General features: G+C 35.3%; 1 protein-coding gene across 3 annotated transcripts in view; it reads left to right on the top strand.

The window, feature by feature from the left end:
* Positions 1 to 21,320, top strand: part of Dnai4 (dynein axonemal intermediate chain 4) — a 117,559-nt gene that overhangs the window by 50,193 nt on the left and 46,046 nt on the right. For 2 of the 3 annotated variants that reach the window (XM_027949563.3, XM_071617939.1), the window contains one exon: positions 10,904 to 11,098. The exons of the other annotated variant lie outside the window; for it this stretch is intronic. In XM_027949563.3, coding sequence (XP_027805364.3) covers positions 10,904 to 11,098 — 195 coding nt within the window. The remainder of the gene's footprint in view (positions 1 to 10,903; positions 11,099 to 21,320) is intronic. 3 annotated transcript variants of the gene reach the window in all.

Below are 21,320 nucleotides of genomic sequence, written 5' to 3'. Positions count from 1 at the left end.
TTCCGCATTGAAGATTGAAATATTTTATATATGTCAGTTAAGTCTAAGTTATTGATTGTATTATTGAGTTCTGTAGTTTCTATCTTTAGCTTTTTTTGGAAGATCTATCATCCAGTGGTGAAAGAGGTGTGTTAATATCACCCAGAATTATTGAGTTGTGGTCTATTGGACTCTTGAACTTGAGAAGAGTTTGTTTGATGAATGTAGATGTTCCATTGTTTGGGGTATATATATTTATTATTGTTATGTCTTGTTGATGAATTGTTCCCTTCAGCAGTATGAAATATTCTTCTTTATCCCTTTTGATTAACTTTGGCTTGAAGTCTACTTTATTTGATATAACGATGGTAACCCCTGCTTGCTGCCGCAGTCCGTGTGAGTGGTATGATTTTTCCCAACCTTTCACCTTCAGTCTGTGGATGTCTTTACCTATGAGATGAGTCTCTTGGAGGCAGCATATTGTTGGATCTTTTTCTTTCATCCAATCTGCCAGTGTATGTCTTTTGAGTTTAGGCCATTAACATTCATGGTTATTATTGAGACATGATTTGTATTTTTTGTTTATTTTTTATATTTAACTAGACTTGGTTTCTCCTGTGATTAGTTTTTCCTTTAGTGTAATGCCTCTCATTGCTGATTTTCAGTGTTATTTTTCATTTCCTGTTCATGGAATATTTTGCTGAGAATATTCTGTAGTGCAGGCTTTCTAGTTGTAAATGCTTTTAACTTTTATCATGGAAGGTTTTCATCAAATCTAAGGCACAATTTTGCTGAATATAAGATTCTTGGTTGGCATCTATTTTCTTTCAGAGCTTGGTATGCTGTTCCAGGATCTACTGGCTTTGATGGTCTGGGTTGAAAAAATCTGCTGAGATACGAATTGGTCTTCCCCTATATGTGATCTGATTCCTCTCTCTTGCGGCCTTTAAGATTCTATCTTTATTCTATATGCTAGGCATTTTCATTATAATGTGCCTTGGTGTAGATCTGTTGTAATTTTGTTCATTTGGTGTCCTGTAAGCCTCTTCTATTTGATTTTCCCATTCATTCTTCATGTTTAAGAAATTTTCTGATATTATCTTGCTAAGAGCCACAACCAAGTAATATGATGCATGGCATTTTTGGTTGAAAGGTGATGCCAGCAAGCCATTGAGATGATATAATTATGTTAAGATTTGCATTCATATGAATATTGGACTCCTGCTGTTCACCTTGGCCTGCTACGGGACTTCTGGAGAGTTCCCATTGGTTGGGGAAGTGCGGTAGGAGGGAATTCCGGAGGAGGAACTTCCTCTTGGGAGCCAGGAGAACGCCATGTGCGTCGGTCAGCAATCTTCCCGGGAGCGTACGGGGCATTGGTGGCAGTTTCAAAAATAAAGTTTGTTCCTGCTTAAGTGGCTCGTGATTTTGTGCCCAGCCAGACTGCGGCATTATCTCATTGAAGAGATTGTGTATTCCTTTGTTTTGAAACTCTGTGCCTTCCTCTATCCCAGTAACTCTTAGATTTGGTCTTTTGATGCTATCTCATAATTCTTGAATGTTCTCATGGTTTCTTACCATCTTCACTTTGTGGTCAACTTTGTTTTTCAGATTGTATACTTTGTCTTCATTATCTGACATTCTTTCTTCCAAATGATCTAGTCTGTTGGTGATGCTTTCTATTGAGTTTTTTATTTGATTATTGTTTCCTTCATTTCAAGGATTTCTGATTTTTTTTTTTAAGTATCTCTATCTCTTTCTTTTTTTTTTTTCCAGATTTTTTTTAAAATTTTTCATTGTTGGTTGTTCAAAACATTACAAATTCCTTGACATATCATATTCCTCACTTTGATTCAAGTGGGTTATGAACTCCCACCTTCACCCCATACACAGATTGCAGAATCACATCAGTTACACAACCATTGATTTACATATTGCCATACTAGTGTCTGTTGTGCTCCGCTGCCTTTCCCATCCTCCACCATCCCCCTTCCCCACCTCTCCCCTCCCCTCCCCTCCTCTCTCTCTACCCCCTCCACTGTATAACCCTGAGGGTCTCCTTCCATTTCCATGCAATTTCCCTTTTCTCTCCCTTTCCCTGCCACCTCTCATCCCTGTTAAATGTTAATCTTCTTCTCCTGCTCTTTGTCCCTACTCTGATCTTAGTTACTCTCCTTATATCAAAGAAGACATTTGGCATTTGTTTTTTAGGGATTGGCTAGCTTCACTAAGCATAATCTGCTCTAGTGCCATCCATTTCCCTGCAAATTCTATGATTTTGTCATTTTTTAGTGCTGCGTAATACTCCATGGTGTATAAATGCCACATTTTTTTTATCCATTCATCTATTGAAGGGCATCTGGGTTGGTTCCACAGTCTTGCTATTGTGAATTGTACTGCTATGAACGTCGATGTAGCAGTGTCCCTGTAGCATGCTCTTTTTAGGTCTTTAGGGAATAGACCGAGAAGGGGAATAGCTGGGTCAAATGGTGGCTCCATTCCCAGCTTTCCAAGAAATCTCTATACTGCTTTCCAAATTGGCTGCACCAATTTGCAGTCCCACCAGCAATGTACAAGTGTACCCTTTTCCTGACATCCTCGCCAGCACTTGTTGTTGTTTGACTTCATAATGGCTGCCAATCTTACTGGAGTGAGATGGTATCTTAGGATGGTTTTGATTTGCATTTCTCTGACTGCTAGAGATGGTGAGCATTTTTTCATGTACTTGTTGATTGATTGTATGTCCTCCTCTGAGAAGTGTCTGTTCAGGTCCTTGGTCCATTTGTTGATTGGGTTATTTGTTTTCTTATTGTTTAATTTTTTGAGTTCTTTGTATACTCTGGATATTAGGGCTCTATCTGAAGTGTGAGGAGTAAAGATTTGTTCCCAGGATGTAGGCTCCCTATTTACCTCTCTTATTGTTTCTTTTGCTGGTTTAGGAATCAGGGTGATGTTGGCCTTGTAGAATGAATTTGGAAGTTCTCCCTCTTTTTCTATTTCCTGAAATACCTTGAAAAGTATTGGTATTAGTTCCTCTTTAAAGGTTTTGTAAAACTGTGCTGTATACCCATCAGGTCCTGGGCTTTTCTTAGTTGGTAGTCTTTTGATGGTTTCTTCTATTTCCTCAATTGATATTGGTCTGTTTAGGTTGTTTATATCCTCCTGACTCAATCTGGGCAGATCATATTTCTTAAGAAATTTATTGATGCCTTCACTATCTTCTATTATATTGGAGTATAAGGATTCAAAATAATTTCTGATTATCTTCTGTATTTCTGAAGTGTCTGTTGTGATATTGCCTTTTTCATCCCGTATGTTAGTAATTTGAGTTCTCTCTCTCTTCTTCTCTTCGTTAGCATGGCTAAGGGTCTGTCGATTTTATTTATTTTTTCAAAGAACCAACTTTTAGTTTTGTCAATTTTTTCAATTGTTTCTTTTGTTTTGATTTCTTTAATTTCAGCTCTGATTTTAATTATTTCTTGCCTTCTACTTCTTTTGCTTTTGTTTTGCTCTTCTTTTTCAAGGATTTTGAGATGAAGTATGAGATCATTTATTTGTTGTTTTTTTCTTTTTTTTAGGAATGAACTCCAAGCAATGAATTTTCCTCTTAGAACTGCTTTCAATGTGTCCCATAGATTCCGAAATGTTGTGTCTGTGTTTTCATTTATCTCTAAGAATTTTTTAATTTCCTCCTTGATGTCTTCTATAACCCATTGATCATTCAGTAACCTATTTTTCATTCTCCAAGTGATGTATGCTTTTTCCTTCCTTCTTTTATCGTTGATTTTCAGTTTCATTCCATTATGATCAGATAAGATGCATGGTATTATCTGTACTCCTTTATATTGTCTAAGAGTTTCCCTGTGACATAATATATGATCTATTTTTGAGAAGGATCCATGTGCTGCTGAGAAAAAAGTGTAACTGCTTGATGTTGGGTGGTATATTCTATATATTTCAATTAAGTCTAGGTTATTAATTGTGTTATTGAGTTCTATAGTTTCCTTATTCAACTTTTGTTTGGAAGATCTGTCCAGTGGCGAGAGAGGTGTGTTGAAGTCTCCCATGATTATTGTATGGTGGTCTATTAGACTCTTGAACTTGAGAAGAGTTTGTTTGACGAACATAGCTGCACCATTGTTTGGGGCATAAATATTTATGATTGTTATGTCTTGTTGGTGTATGGTTCCCTTGAGCAGTATGTAGTGTCCCTCTTTATCCCTTTTGATTAACTTTGGCTTGAAATCTATTTGATTTGATATGAGTATGGACACTCCTGCTTGTTTCCAAAGTCCATATGAGTGATATGATTTTTCCCAACCTTTCACCTTCAGTCTATGTATGTCTTTTCCTATCAAATGCGTCTCCTGTAGGCAGCATATTGTTGGGTCTTGTTTTGTGATCCATTCTACCAGCCTGTGTCTCTTAATTGGTGAGTTTAAACCATTAACATTTAGGGTTATTATTGAGATATGGGTTGTTCTTCCAGCTGTATTTGTTTATTTATGTTACTAAACATGGTTTGTTTTCCTCTTTGATTATTTTTCCCCCCTTTACTGTCCTACCTCCCACTGTTGGTTTTCATTGTTATTTTCCATTTCCTCTTCCTGTAATGTTTTGCCGAGGATGTTTTGAAGAGATGGTTTTCTAGCTGCAAATTCTTTTAACTTTTGTTTATCGTGGAAGGTTTTAATTTCATCTTCCATCCTGAAGCTTAATTTCGCTGGATACATAATTCTTGGTTGGAACCCATTTTCTTTCAGTGTTTGAAATATGTTATTCCAGGATCTTCTAGCTTTCAGAGTCTGTGTTGAAAGATCAGCTGCTATCCTGATTGGTTTACCCCTAAATGTAATCTGCTTCCTTTCTCTTGTAGCTTTTAAAATTCTCTCCTTATTCTGTATGTTGGGCATCTTCATTATAACGTGTTTACGTGTGGATCTCTTATGATTTTGCACATTCGGCGTCCTATAGGCTTCTAGGATTTGGGATTCTGTCTCATTCTTCAAGTCTGGGAAGTTTTCTCGTATTATTTCATTGAATAGATTGCTCATTCCTTTGGTTTGGACCTCTATACCTTCCTGTATTCCAATGACTCTTAAGTTTGGTCTCTTTATGTTATCCCATATTTCTTGGATGTTCTGTTCATGGTTTCTTAACAGTCTTGCTGAGCTGTCTATGTTCTTTTGAAGTTGAAATACTTTGTCTTCATTGTCTGATGTTCTATCTTCTAAGTGTTCTACTCTGCTGGTAGTATTCTCAATTGAGTTTTTAAGTTGATTTATTGCTTCCTGCATTTCTAGGATTTCTGTTTCTTTGTGTTTTATAACCTCTATCTCCCTGTATAGTTGATCTTTTGCTTCTTGGATTTGTTTATGTAATTCATTGTCGAAGTGATCTTTCATTGTCTGATTTTGCTGTCTAATGTCTTCCTTGAGACTCCAGATCATCTGAAGCATGTATATCCTGAATTCTTTATCTGACATTCCATCTGCTGCAGCTATTACCTCTTCTAAAGTTGAGTTGACCTGCATTGCTTGTGGTCCTTTCTTTCCTTGTCTTTTCATACTGCTCGCGTTTCTTTCTGCTTGGTGAAACTGTTGTGTTATTGAAATTTTCCCCCTATATATTTATATTGCTCTTGTATAGTTGAAAAGTCTCCCTTGCAGGGGCGGGCGACGGCTGTGCTCCTCCTCCAATTGGGGTGATCTGTCTACCACCCTGACGGGCCGCTGGGCCTGTTCTGCCGGTTGGTCGCAGGTCTGCCTACCTTGCAGGTGCGGGCGGCGGGTCTGCTCTGCCCCTCCTCCAATTGGTGTGACGTGTCTACCACGCCCGCGGCGTGTCTACCACGCCTGCGGACCGCAGGGGCGGGCGGCGGCTGTGCTCCTCCCCCAATTGGGGTGATCTGTCTACCACGCTGACGGGCCACTGGGCCTGTTCTGCCAGTTGGTCCCACATCTGCCTACCTTGGAGGCACAGGCGGCGGCTCTGCTCTGCCCCTACTCCAATATGGGTGACGTGACTACCACGCCCGCGGGTCACTGGGCCTGTTCCGGGCGCGAGCGGCGGCTCTGCTCTGCCCCTGCTCCAATTGGGGTGACGTGACTACCACGCTGGCGGGTCGCTGGGCCTGTTCCAGGTGCGGGCGGCGGCTCTTTTCTGCCCCTACTCCAATTGGGGTGACGTGACTACCACGCCGGAGGGTCGCTGGGCCTATTCCGGGCGCGGGCGGCGGCTCTGCTCTGCCCCTACTCCAATTGGGGTGACGTGACTACCACGCCCGCGGGTCGCTGGGCCTGTTCTGGGCACTGGCGGTGTCTCTGCTCTGCCCCTACTCCAATTAGGGTGACGTGACTACCACGCCGGCGGGTCGCTGGGCCTGTACCGGGTGCGGGCGGAGGCTGTGCTCTGCCCCTACTCCAATTGGGGTGACGTGACTACCACGCCTGCAGGTCGCTGGGCCTGTTCCGGGCGTGGGCGGCAGCTCTGCTCTGCCCCTAGTCCAATTGGGGTGACGTGACTACCACGCCGGCGGGCCGCTGGGCCTGTTCCGCTGGTCGGTCGCAGGTCTGCCTACCTTGCGGACGCGGGTGGCGGCTCTGCTCTGCCCCTACTCCAATTGGGGTGACGTGACTACCAAGATTTTTTTTTTAAAGCTAATGATATTGTTGGTTTTGTGTATTTTATTGCTAATTCACTGTCTTTTTAGTTTATTGAATATTGGATTTGTTTCTCCTTTCTGTTCTAATGGTATTTGCCTTACCTATTTTGCAGTCTTACTTTTTTCTATATAAACATTTATGATCACTACATCTTTTTGTTGCAGTCATTATATAATATTGTTATGTGTTTCTGGTAATTTTCTTTGCTATGAAGTCTGTTGCATATAATAATGGTATAGCCTCTCCTACTTTGTGTTTGATAATGATTGCCTGATAGATTATCTTTTTCCATCCTTTTACTTTCAATTTACCTATATTACATATTTTAAATAAATTTCTTATAGACATCATATATTTGAGTCGTGTTTTTAATCTTGTATTTGCTGATTTCTGCCTTTGAGTTGTAAATATAATTTGTATTTAACATTTATTTATATATTACCCAGTAAATTGGCTACTATTTTTTTGCTCTCTTTATCTTTGTTTCTTCTTTATCTTTTTAATAACTTCTTGCTGTTTACTCAATGCTTTTTATGATTCTACTCTAATACATAAAGACGTATATATATATATATATATATATATATATATATATATATATATATATAGTTTATCTCTGTAACTTTTTGAGGATTTACTCAACATATTGCATTCTATACAAATAACTTATCATAGTCTACTGATGCCAACATTTCAACAGTTCCAGGAAAGCTTATCTCCCATTACAGTGTTTCATAATTCCCTATTTGTCTTAAATATTTCTAAATATTTAGATATTGAAACATTTAGATATTTAGATGTAGAACTACATCAGAAAATGTAATTTTTCTTCAATCATAAACATCTCAAAAGTAGGAAGTTATATTTTATTTAATTCTCCACCTTGTCCCTTTTCTCCTTTCTGATGCTCCAAAATTCCTTCTTTTCACATTTTCTTCCTATTTAGGGGAATTTCTTTAGCTATTCTTAGGGATTTTTTTTCTCTTTGGTGGGGGGGAGAGACACTCTCTTAGTATTCTGCAGTCTAAGAATATCTTAATTTTCCTTTATTTTTATAGGATATTTTCACTGAGTGTAGAATTCTGGGTTGACACCTCTTTTCATTCAACATTAAAAGAATGTGGGCTACTTGCTTCTAGCATCTTTGGTTTCTGATAAAAACCCTACTGCTACTGAAATTATTTTCCCTCTATAGATAAGATATAATTCCTTTTTCACTGCTCCCTAGATTTTTTTCTTCTATTTTCAATAGTTTCAATATGTTTCTTGTTTATATTTCTTTGGGTTTATTCTCCTTCAGCTTCATTTAGTTTCTTTAATCTTTTGTTGTTATTTGCCAAATTTTGAAAGTTTTCAGCTATCATTTGTTCAGGTACTTTTTCCATCATACCTTCTTTCTCCTCTTCTAAAATGCCAATGATAATGTTATACCTTTTGTTACAGTCCCACACATCCCTGAATCTCTGTTCACTTTTCTCACACTATTTTCTCTGTTTTAAAAATTAGATTGTTTCTATTATACTTTCTTCAAGTTTATTGATTTTTGTCCCTCTACTTCTCTCCATTCTGTTGTTGAACCCCTGACTTGTTGAGCCCCTGATTTGAGATTGTGGATTTGTTCATTGTATTTTTTCATTTATAAATTTTCCATTTGATTCTCTTTATTTGCTAAGATGCTCTATTCCTTTGATGATACTTCCTAATTTTTGTATGCTTCAAGTGTGTTCATAAATACTGTTGAGGCATTTTTATGATGCCATTTTGATTTTTTTAACAGATAAAATCTACCATCTCTCAGTGTTAGTATCTATTCTTTTTTGTTTGTTTGTTTGTTTTTTAATTCAAGTTGAGATTTTTTTTTTGGTTCTTGGTATAGTGAATGTCTTTCAATTGAATCCTGGATATTTCATGTATTGTGTTAGGATTCAGATCTTTTTAAAACTTTCCATTTTATTAGGCTTTTTTTTTTTTTAAGACACTATGCTAGCAGGGGAAAATATGAGTCATTTGCCTGATTTCTACTAAGTGGGAATGGAAGTCCAGATTTCCCACTTGGTTTCCTGTGATATCCTCATCACTGCTGAGTAGTAATGGATGCTCTGAGTTCCATTGATACCTTGTGACTAGCAAGTATAGGATTGTCTTATTACAGAGTCACATGTGGCCTCCATTGACACTACAGAATGGAGGTTGTGTTCATTACTGCTGGGCAGTGATAAAAATTCTGATTATCCATTAGTCCAACAATGATTACTCCAGCAGGGTGGGGAAGGGAAAATTTGTTACTTCCAGATGAGTGTAGAATTCTAGGCTCCCCAACTGTTCTTTTCTGATACTTTCTTTATGTTTGGTGGAGATGATTATCCTGACTTTATTGTGCTTTCTCTGATACTGCACATAGTAGAAGGTCAGAGGATTGAGGTACCTTGTTACAACTTTGTCAGTATGAAAGTCTAGGCTCCCACTTTGCATTGGTGGCTTGGAAGAGGTTAAAGTTTTATTTGTTTTGTTTTTGTAGTGTTTGGCTGGAGTAAAATGATTGTCATCTAAAATCTCTCTTTCTTGGATGCTCCTTTTCTGGTCCTTTGGATAAAGAGAATAGGCTTCTGTGGGCATTTTTGTCTATGCCCAATGGCGTTTCCAAATTGCTGGCTTGGGAATGTATGAAACAAAAAGAATACCCCAGGAATTCACCACTGTATCATTCCTTGCTTCTCAAGTATCCTCCTACTTGTTTTCCCCTTTTGTCTCTTCCCTTCAAGGACTCCTTATTTTTTATTACATATAAAATTTCCAGTGTTTTTAGTTGAATTTAGCAGGTGGAATAGGGTAACGTTTTCACAGAAGTAGTAATACCTGCCAGCCCTTTTTATATTTTTCTTTTTGTTTGTTTGTTTCTTAAGAGACAGGGCCTTGCTAAGTTGCTTAGGGCCTCAATAAGTTGCTGAGGCTGGATTTGAACTTCCAATCCTCCTGCCTTAGCCTCCTGAGTCACTGAGATTACAGGCGAGCACCACCACACCCAGCTTCCTTCATTCTGTTTAAGAGTTTATTAAACAGAGTAGTAGGCAGAATTATGGTCCCCCAAATTTGTACGCATTCCAATCCCTGGAGTCTCTCAGAGTACCTTACATGGTAAGAGGATTACCTTACATGATAAAAAAAGTTTTTTCAAAGGTGATTACAATAGGATCTTCAGCTGGGGAGATTATCTTATCTAAACTAATTGGGCCCAACCTAAACGTGTGAGTACTTAAAACTGGAGGACCTTTCTTAGCTTGGTCTGGGACAGAGATGTACTGACAGAAGAAGGTCTAATATGCAATGTTTCTGTGTTTGAACATGGAGGAGAGGTTGTGGGAAACCTCTAAGGAGCTGAAAAAGTCCAGGAAACAAATATTTCTCTTGAGTTTCCAAAATGGAACATTGTTTATATCAACTCCTTGGTTTTGGTTCAGACCTCTAACCTACTGAACTAGAAGACAGTAAATTTGCCTTGTTTTAAGTCACTGTACTTTTTTTTATAGCAGTAATAAAAAAACTACTACAGAAGGGTAGTGTTTCCATAAAACAATCATCAAGTCAGAATTTTATTATATAAAGACTGATAATTTTACTTCAATGTTAAGAAGTTTGAATGTATCACCCCAAGTTTAGTTGTTGGAAACATAATCCTGAAATCCATATTAATGATATTCGGAAGTTTGGCCTTTGGTAGGTAATTTGAGTTAGATGAGATCATGAGGGTGGGGCCCCAATGGTAGGATTAGTGGCTGTATAGGAGATTGAAGGCAGACCTGAGTGCATGCTTCCTGTCTCTGGCCATGTGATGCCTTCTGTCATGTCATGAAACAGTAAAAAAATACCCTCTATAGGTGAAGCTTCTCAAACTTGAACTTAACAGCCTTCAGAATTGTAAGAAATAAGTTTATTTTCTTTATAAATTTCCCAGTTTATGGCATTATGATGTAACAACAGAAAACACACGAAGGCAGATACACATTATTTCAGGAGGTTATCATTACTTCCCTTTTGAAAAACAGCTTTTTTTTATGGTTAAGAAGTCCAAAAGAAGTCAATATATGTTTATATTGCATTTATTTATATAGAAAACATTTTAATAAATGTCTGTTAAAGTTGTTGGAAACTGGAGGAAAACAAATTGATATGACAACATGTCATTTTTGAATTTTTAGAATGTGTGAACCATCTAGTATTATTTAGATATTTTATTATTGTATCATGTTTGCATTTTGCAGGTAGTGAAGCTAGTTCTCTTATGGATATAGAAAATGTAATTATGTCTAAAATCCATGATGATGAAGAGGACCACTCAGATGCAATATTAAAATCTGATAAATTTCATCAAGATTTATTTTTCATGGAACGTGTTCTAATGGAAAATATATTTCAACCCAAACTTGCAGCTTATCGTCAACTTCCTATTTTAAAAGGTATTTTAAAAAAATGATTATGTTTAAATAAACTCAAATAACTTAAGAAATTTAAAAGGTATTTTTACATATTTCTAAATCTAATCTCCAAGCTGGGTTGTTACTTATTAGAGGACATGTTTATACAGTTTTCAATACTATACATGTAAGTAGCAGTGAAGTCCAGGTTAGGGAACCAACAGAAGGTTGTCTCAGATTCAAAACTTCATAAGCATGTATAAGGAACTGAACAGACCTTTCTCAAAAGAGAAATACAAATAGTCAACAAATATATGAAAAATGTTCAACTTCTCTAGTAACTAGAGAAATGCAAAATAAAACTACATTGATTTTTGATCTCACTCCAGTCAGAATGACAACTATCAAGAATACAAGTAACAACAACTGTTGGCATTCCCCAGAAAGAATACAGGTAACAATAAATGTTGGGTTCTGCAGAAAGGGAATACTCATACATTGTTTGTGGGACTGCGGATTGGTGCAAACCATGCTAGAAAGCAGTATGAACATTCCTCAAAAAACTAGGACTGGAACCACCATTTGACCCAGTTATCCCACTCCTTGGCATATATCCAAAGGATTTAAAATCATCTTGCTACAGTCACATCAATCTTTATAGCAGTACAATTCACAGTAGTTAAGCTTTGTAATCAACATAGATACCCATCAACAGAAGAATGGATAAAGAAATTGTGGTACATACACACAATGGAATATTACCCAGCCATAAATAAGAATGACTTTATGACATTTGCCAGTAAATGGTTGGATATGGAGACTATCATGCTAAGTGAAATAAACCAGTCCCAAATAACCAAAGGTCAAATGTTTTCACTGATATGTAGAAGCTAAACCACAATAAAGGGTGGGAGGGGAAGAAGAGAATTTTTTTATATTAGACAAAGAGATATAAAAGAAAGGGAAGGAAATAGGAGTAGGAAAGGCAATAGAATAAATCTAACTTGATTTTCCTGTGTACACATGAAAATACCTAAGTAAATCCCACTATCATGCCTGCCCATAAGAATGGGGTCCGAACCAGAATAAAATATATTCCATGTTTGTATAATTTTATCACAATGTATTCTACTGTCAAGTATAACTAAGGAGAGTCTATTCCAAAAAAAAAAAAAAAAAAAAAACAACTGCCAAAAACCTTTCTAAGCATCTTTGGCTCTTTATATTTCTGCATTCAATTAGTTGCTTACTTTCACAGTATCTCTCATATTCAATCTCCCTTTTCCATTGCCATTGATACTTTTCAGTTTTTGACTTTTATTACCACTTCCTAGTTTTATTTCAGGGACATTCTTCCTATTCTCGTTGCTGCAATCCCATCTCATATATTCACAGAATATTTAATTTTTTATTTTTGGTGGTGCTGGGCTTTGAACCAAGGCATGCTAGGCAAACACTCTACTACTGAGCTACCTATACCACAGCCCCTAGAATATCTTTTAAAAATTTAGAGATTTATCCTATTCAGTCTTTCAGTATGAGAATGAAGAAAATGAAACCTTTAGAAACTTTTTAAGGTTACATTTAAGTAACTAAGTTAAGCATTCAGTTCCTGTTTCTGCTATGGCATCCTGCCTTGCTGATATATCCTGAACATGATATGGAAATTAATTACTCAAAAATCTTCAATACATTCCTATTGCCTAGAATAAACTACAAACCTCAGAGTATACCATTCAAAAGATGCCTTCAATGATGCCAGAGACTACTTTATATCTTGGTATTACTTTAGAGACCCTAAATTTAGCTATACTAGACTTACTGGATAATCCCCAAATAGAACCTAAGCTTTCCTGCCTTAAGACATTTAGTTGGAATTTGCTTTGCAATCCACCCTTGACTCTGCCTCATCTTTGCCTATTGTATTCAAATATGGATTACAACAAATTCCTTCATGAAATTTTTCTTGATCCTTCAAGGCAAAGTTAATCTTACATATGGTTACATCAAAAGGTTGGGTTACAAAATAATATGTATAACAAATGGTAGTAAACCATTTTACCTGGATACTTGTAGAAAAAATATTGAAAAACTATGTTTCTCTCTCACCTTGGTTGATATTTTAAAATTTTCGTTATATATGTAAATTTTCATCCTGTATTTAAAAATTGTATGATTGCAATGTAGAGTATCTAAATACTGAATTTATAAAGCAAAAATTTTGATTTATCACTCCTTTAAATACATTTAGTGATACTTAGTAGTCAGGTTTATCCCAACAAAATACAGTAACAAATATTTTCAGTGAAATGTATATATTTTAACTGTATTTTTTATACATTTGAAGATTATGAACTTGAATAACCAACACCCTAATCAACACATACAACATATTCACCAATCCTGAAGATTACCTTGTGCTTCTAAATAAGGTTTACCTGCTTTCAGACAAGAATTGACCTGATTTCTGTCACTGCAAGTTAACTTTATCTATTCTGGCATACCATATAAATAGATGGATTTGAATAGTAGGTATTCTTTTGAATCTGATTTCTTTTACTTAACATCAATGTTTTTGAGATTTATCTAGGTTGATGTGTGTATAAGTAATTTGTTTCTTTTCTCAGTGGTGTTCCAGTGTATGAATATACCATAACAACTTGTTGCTCCTTTTGCTGGATGTCTGCGTTGCTTTCAATTTGAGGCTATTATGTACAAAGCTGCTATGTGTGTTTTTGTATGAGTCTTTTGGTAGACAGCTTTTAATTTCTCTTGTACAAATACTTAGAAATTATTGGGTCATTGGGTAGATGTATTCTTAATAAACTATGAAATACTTTTCCAAAGAATTATACCATCTTTCATTCTCACAAGCAGTGTGTAAGAATCCCTGTTGCTCCACATTCTTCATAACACCTGATGCTCGTGATTTTTTTTCCCCCATATTTCAGCACTGGAGATGGGACAATCCAGGGATGCTCTTCCATTAAGTAACATTCCTAACCCATTTTATTTTGAGAGAGGCTACTGAGACTGGCCTCAAACTCTTGATCCTCCTGCTTCAGCTTTCTGCATCATGGAATCACCAGCATGTGCCACAACACCAGGCTTGACTGGCAATCTTTTTTAATGTTGTCCTGAAGACAAATAATATTGAGTATTTGTTTATGTGGTTAATTTTGGTCATTTATATATCTTTTGTTTAATGTTTAATCCAAGCTTTTGCCCACTGTAAAATTGTCTCTTTAAAGATCATGTTGTTGAAGCTTACTTTTATATATTTTGCATATAAACTCTTTGCCAGTACATATATTACAAATATTTTCTCTAACTCTCTGGCTTATCAATTTATTATTTTTTATATCTCTTGATCAGGCTAGGGGTAGCTGAAAAAAATCTCGTGATGAGCAAGTTTTAATTTTGATAAAATATAATCTATTATTTTTTTTAAGTTAATTCTTTCCATGACCTCTCTAAAAAATCTTTCCTTGTCCCAGGGTTGCAGTGATTTCCTTTTAGGCTTTTTCCTAAAAAGCTGTATAGTTTTAGCTTTTATGATTATGTCTATTATGTATTCTGATTTTTTAATGTTTTTATTCTTAATAAATTTCATTGTATATATTTAAGATATACAACAAACTATGAGATACATATATAGTGAAATAGTTATGGTAAGATAAATTACTGTCACATTATCTATTTTGATTAATTTTTGTGAGTAGAGTAAGATAAATTTCAAGTCTGTCGGTCTGTCTGTCTGTCTGTCTCTCACTCTCTCCCCTTGCATGCAGTTCTTTCAGCAAAATTTTACAGTTTTTTCAGATTTATTAATTTGAACTTTATAGTGATACTTAGTAGTTGGGTTTATCCCAACTCATAAATGCATGGAAATGGATTTCAGTCCATTATCCCCCACTTTTTCCTCCCATCCTCCCTCCCCTCTCTTATTTTTCTTCTTCCGTTCTATTTGACTTACTTTCACTTGTCTAATAAGTTATATTTGGTTGGTTCTTTATATTATTCTGTCTTTCCCTTCCCCTTTACTTTTTTTAGCATTAGATTCTGCATATAAGAGAAAACATTTAACCTTTGCATTTCTGAGTTTGGCTTATTTCCCTTAGCATTATATTCTCCATTTTCATCGATTTACTAGAAAATACCATAATTTCATTCTTTTTTTGTGGCTGAGTAGTATTCTATTGTATATGTGGACCATAGTTTTTTATTCGGTTCATCTATTGATATGCATCTGGATTGATTTCATAATTTAGTTATTGTGAACTATGCTGCTATAAACATTGACATGGCTGTGTTGCTGTAGTATGCTAGTTTTAGATCTTTTAGGAAAATACCAGAGAGTAGGATAGCTAGGTCATATGGTGATTTCATCTCTAGTTCTTTGAGGAATCTTTATGCTGCTTTCTAGAGAGATTGTACAAGCCTTTCCCACTGACAATGTACAAATGTAACTTTCCCCAAAACCTAGCCAGCATATATTCTTGATCATTGCCATTCTGAGGGAATGAGGTGAAATCTTAGTATAGCTTTGATTTGTATTTTCCTGATTGCTAGAGATACTGAAAATTTCTTCATATATTTGTTGGCTATTTGTGTTCTTTTGAGAAGTTTCTGTTTAGTTCTTTTGCCCATTTATTGATCTTTTTAAATTGAGTTTTTTGTATATTCTGGATGTTAATCTCCTGTTGGAGTAGTAGCTAGCCAAGATTTTGTCTCATTCTGTAGGCTCTCTCTAAAACACTCTTAATCACTTTCTTTGCTGGTGCAGAAGCTTTTTAGTTTGATGGCATCCCATTTATTGATTCTCAATTTTATTTCTTACACTTTGAGTGTCTTGTTAAGAAAATCAGTGCCAGCACCTATATGATGGAGTGTTGACCCTATGTTTTATTCTTGCAGTTGTAAAGTTTCTGATTTAATTTCTAAGACTTCAATCTACTTTTATTTGAGTTTTGTGCAGGGTGAGAGAGTGGGGTCTAATTTCATTTTTCTACATATAGCTATTCAGTTTTCACAGCATCATTTGTTAAAAAGACCCATATTTTCTCCAAGATACATTTTTGTCACCTTTATCAAACATGGTTAGGATGTGAATTTGTCTTTGTGTCTTTCATTTAGTTCCAGTGGTCTTCGTGTCTGTTTTGATGCCAATACCATTAGCATAATTTTTAAAACAGTATTTGTATTCCCTCATTAATTTATTTGACACTTGTTCCAAAATCACATTACCATGTAAGTTTATTTCTGCACTCCATTTCTTGCTACTTTTTATTCTATAGCAATACACTATATTGTTTGCTGTAGCTTTATAGTAAGTTTCAGTTAGAGTACTCCTGTAAAACTTTTACTACATGACCTTGACTGTTCTAGTTGCTTTTTATACCATATATGTTTTATGGATCAGTTTGACAATTTCTACTAGAAACTTGGCAAAGATTTTGATTTAGGTTACATCAAATCTTGAATCAGCTTGGAAAGAATTGACAGCTTAATAATATTTAGTATTTTAATCTATGAACATTCTTTCAACATTCATTTCATCTATGATCATATTATTTAGGTAAGAATTTGTAAATATCAGCAATTAAAAATATTTTCAGTGTCTCCCATTATCTTTTTAAATTTTAGCCTTTGATGTTTATTGTTTTTTAAAACTTAATTTTATAATTGTTTCATGCTAGTGTATAGAAATCATTGATGTTGTATATTGGCTTTCCACTTGCATTCTTAAAGAGTTTTCTTATTAGGTCTATTATTTTATTTTTGTGGCTTCTTTAGGATTTCTATTTTATAAATATATATGTATGTATATTTATAAGCAATATATAATAGATAATCAAGGTATTTTATTATTATTTGCAAATATGATTTTATTTATCTCAATATTTTAGCCTTCTTTCTTTCTTTTTATGCTAATTTGTTATGTATGACAGCAGAATGCATTACAATTCATATTACACATATAGAGCACAATTTTTCATATCTATGGTTGTATATAAAGTAGAATCACACCATTAATGTCTTCATACATGTACTAAGGGTAATGATATCCATCTCATTCCGCCATCTTTTTTTATCCCTATTCCCCCTCCCTTCCTCTCCCACCCCTTTGCTCTATCTAGAGTTTGTCTATTCCTCCCACGCTACCCCTCCCTACCCCACTATGAATCAGTCTCCTTATATCAGAGAAAACATTTAGCATTTGGCTTTTTGGGATTGGCTAACTTATTGCAATGAGTAGGATTTCCAGTAAAATGCCAAATACTCATGGTGAGAACATTAGGGAGAAAACATTCAATATTTAATTGTTGAATATGTTGTTAATTATAGAATTTTATAAATGCTTTTTATTAGTTTCAGTAAGTTTATTTCTCGAAATTTCTAGTTTGCTAGACAATTTTAAGATAAATGGTTATTGAGTGTTGTCCAAAGTTCTCATCTATTATTTTTTTCTTCTACTTCTATTAAAGTGACCTTTTAATTATTCAGTTTGTCCATTTGGTTAATTACATTGAGTGATTTAACAAATGTTAAAGCAAACTGAATTCCTGTGCTTAATCCTCACTTGGTTATGATGTATTATCCTTTTTACATATTGATGGATTCAGTTATTCTTTAATACTTATTCTTAAGAATTTTTGTGACATGCTCCTACATATATTCTGTAATTTTCTTTTAAAGAACTAATGTATCATGAATTTTATGATGAGCTTACGAGTTTTGAAAATCTTCCTTCATTCACTTTTTCAAATTCTGTAATCTTTATAATATTCTTTGACCATTGGGTAAAATTACTAGTGAAAGCATTGGGCTGATTTTTCTTTGTGGGAAGTTTTAATATTACAAATATAGTGTATTTGTTGGATATAGGGTTATTCAGATTTCTATTTCTATTTCTTTTTTGTTGTTGTTTTTCTTTCTTTTTTTTTAATTTGTTTTAACAGATTTCTATTTCTATCAGTGTTCATTTTGGTAACTTGTAAGGAATTTGTTCATTTTGTCTGTTTTGCTAAATATATTTTAATAAATAGATTCATAATATTATCTCCTTAAATTATATCTCATAATATCTATAAGATATAATTATAGCTTCTATTTCTTTCTTGATTTTTGTAATAGTGATTTTTTTATTAATCTAATTGGATATTTACTAATCCGTCTGTGGATCATTGGTTTGCTTTCTTGATTTTCTTAAATTATATGTTTTTAAGAAGTTTCTTCCATTTAAAAAATGTTTTTATATACATTGTGTTCAATTTACTATTCTTCTTATAGTTTAATATGGTAGAAGTTTAGGTCATTACTTCACATTTTTCTTCTTGTCTAACATAGACATTTAATACTGTAAATTTCTCTGTAAGTACTCTACCAATTACATACCACAAATTTTGATATCTTGTGTTTTTATTATTATTCAATTCAAAATAATTTTTTTAAAGAAAGAGTTAAAGAGAGAGAGAGAGAGAGAGAGAATTTTTTAATATTTATTTTCTAGTTTTCAGCGGACACAACATCTTTGTTTGTATGTGGTGCTGAGGATCGAACCCAGGCCACATGCATGCCAGGGGAGCGCGCTACTGCTTGAGCCACATCCCCAGCCCCCAATTCAAAATAATTTTTAATTTCACATGTGGATTTTTCTTTGAGCCAAGAGATTAGAAGTGTATGTGTGGTTTTTTAAAAATTACTTTTGTAGTTGTAAATGGACAGAATGACTTCATTTGTTTATTTTTATGTGGTGTTAAGGATTGAACCCAGTGCCTCACACATGCTACACAAGCGCTCTACCACTGAACTACACCGCCCCAGCCCAAGAAGTATGTTTTAAATTTTAAATAATTTTTAACTATTTATTTTCTAATTTAACATTGTTAATGGCAATTTTATATGATTTCTGTGTTTTAAAATAGAAGAGACTTTATGCCTCAGAATATCATGAATGTTCTGTTTTTTTTTTTTTTTTTTTTTTTTTTTTGTTATTTGCATGTTGTTCTTTAATTATATCAAATTGGTTGATAGGTTTTTTTTAAATCTTTATCTTTATTGAATGTGTGTTGACCTATCAGTTAAGGCAAGTATAGTATTAAAATCTTGGGGATAGGGATATAGCATAGTGTGAGGGCCTAGGTTATTTCCCAGCACCTGGGTGGGGGGTCCCAACTAGGATTACGGTTTATCTGTGTTTTCCTCTACATTTATCAGTTTTACTCTATATATCCTGGAGCCTTGACATTAGGTACATTCAGACTTTTATCTCCTGAATGCTATCTGTGATGATTACTTTTTGGTGTCAACTTGACTGGATTAAGGGATGCCCAAATAATTGGTAAAGTATTATGAGTATGTCTGTAAGAGTGTTTCCAGAAAAGATTGGCATTTGAAACAGTGGACCAAGTAGGGAATATCTGCCATCACCCAATGAGGGTAGGCACTATCCAAGTGCGTGAAGGCTCAGATGGAACAAAAAGGCAGAGTAAGGCCAGGCGTGGTGGCACTTGCCTATAATCCCAGTGGCTTGGGAGGCTGAGGCAGGAGGATCTCAAGTTCAAAGCCAGCCTCAGCAACAGGGAGGCACTAAGCAACTGACACCCTGTCTCTAAATAAAATACAAACTAGGGCTGGAGACATTGCTCAGTGAGTTCAATCCCCCAGTACCAAAAGAAAAAAAAAAAAAGGGCAGGGTAAAATTAAAATTTTCTCTACATCCCCTCTCTTACTCCTGGAACTCGTATACCCTTCTTCTCCTGCCCTTGGACATTAGAACTTTAGGTTCTATGACTTTTGGACTCTAGGATTTATGCTAGCAGGTCTCTGGGTTATTAGGCCTTTGGCTTCTGACTGAGAATTACACCACTGACTTTCCTAGTTCTGAGCTTTTTCAGATTAGGACTGAGCCACAGTACTGGCTTCCCTTTGTCTTCAGCTTACAAACAACCTCTTAGAACCTCTCAATCTACGTAATTGTAGCACTCAATTCCCCTAATAAGTTTTTTATCCATCTATTCATCAGTTCTATTGGTTATGCCTCTCAGGAGAATGCTGTCTAATTCAGATTTTGGTACCAAGAGCAGCTTTAGAGAACAGAATTTTAAGGATTAATTTCCTTAATTCACTTTAGAGTTTCTGAAATTTGTTCTCTAATCTTATCAGATTTAAAATTAGTTGTCTAACCTGATAAGATTTTACAATGCTAAGAATTCTACCTCAAAGAGTATAGAAAGCATTAATAGTCCATAGTATTAACTGTTTATAAGAGATACACAAAATATCTGCATTGGATACTCCTAATCAAACACTTATAAGAGGAAGGAACTTAGTGACTCTTTATATGATACTTTATAACATTTGTGGAAAGTGAAGGAATATGATAACTTTGGTCGATTGTGCCTAATGTCCCTACACAAAGGAATGGAAAGAAAGGATGAACTTGAGGATTTTAATTCCTGGACCAAGCACCACAAAAATAACCTTTGACGGTCTAAATGTTCCCCGAAGGAGAATCTTCTCTCCTATAATCACAGGGTTAAAACTAATGAAAATCAAACATAAGCTTTCATAAAGTGATTGGCTGAATTATAATGAAATTGAGCTCTCAGCCTCACAGGGTATCTCCTGTTAATGTGAGGGCGTCTTTGGGAACCAACAGGATCCTGAAAGTTGAGATGAGGATTTGTGGAATATAATGAAGCTGGGGCAGTGAGCTCCTAAATTCTGATGAATTTTGCCAGTAAAAATGTTCTCTCCACCCTTCAGTGGGTGGCATTCCAAACCACAGTGGTAAGGAACTTAGTGACATGTATGAGGAGATAAACTTCATTGTCTGCCTCCCTTTAGCCAGTTCCCAAGCAAGACAATACTGATTTTCCTTAAGACATACACCCACCACCCTTTTTTGCTTCTAGATCTATAATCACATTCAAGTCTCAGCAGGTCCCTAAAGATGAGATAAAAAGTATGACTCATGAGGTGATGCACTACAAGAGCTCCTTGAATTTTCTAATTTATATAAGCAAAATTCTGGGGGATAGATGTAAGAACAGGTATTACAAGTATGATAATGGTGTAAAAAACATAAAGTTGGATCAGGCTAAATTTCTTTATATGGGCCTACCAAGCAGATATTCTTAACTTAAAGTTGCAACATAGGGAGTTAGAGCTCTGATAGGTTACCCTCTTGGTTTGTTTAAAAGTTGACCCATCATGAGTGAGATGCTCAGTCTCCCTTGGTGTCATGTAGAAAAGGAGA

This window comes from Marmota flaviventris, chromosome 10, assembly GCF_047511675.1.
Source record: "Marmota flaviventris isolate mMarFla1 chromosome 10, mMarFla1.hap1, whole genome shotgun sequence".
NCBI classification, from domain to species: Eukaryota; Metazoa; Chordata; class Mammalia; order Rodentia; family Sciuridae; genus Marmota; species Marmota flaviventris.
The sequence above is the reverse complement of the archived record's forward strand: the minus strand, read 5'-3'. Positions and strand labels throughout refer to the sequence as shown.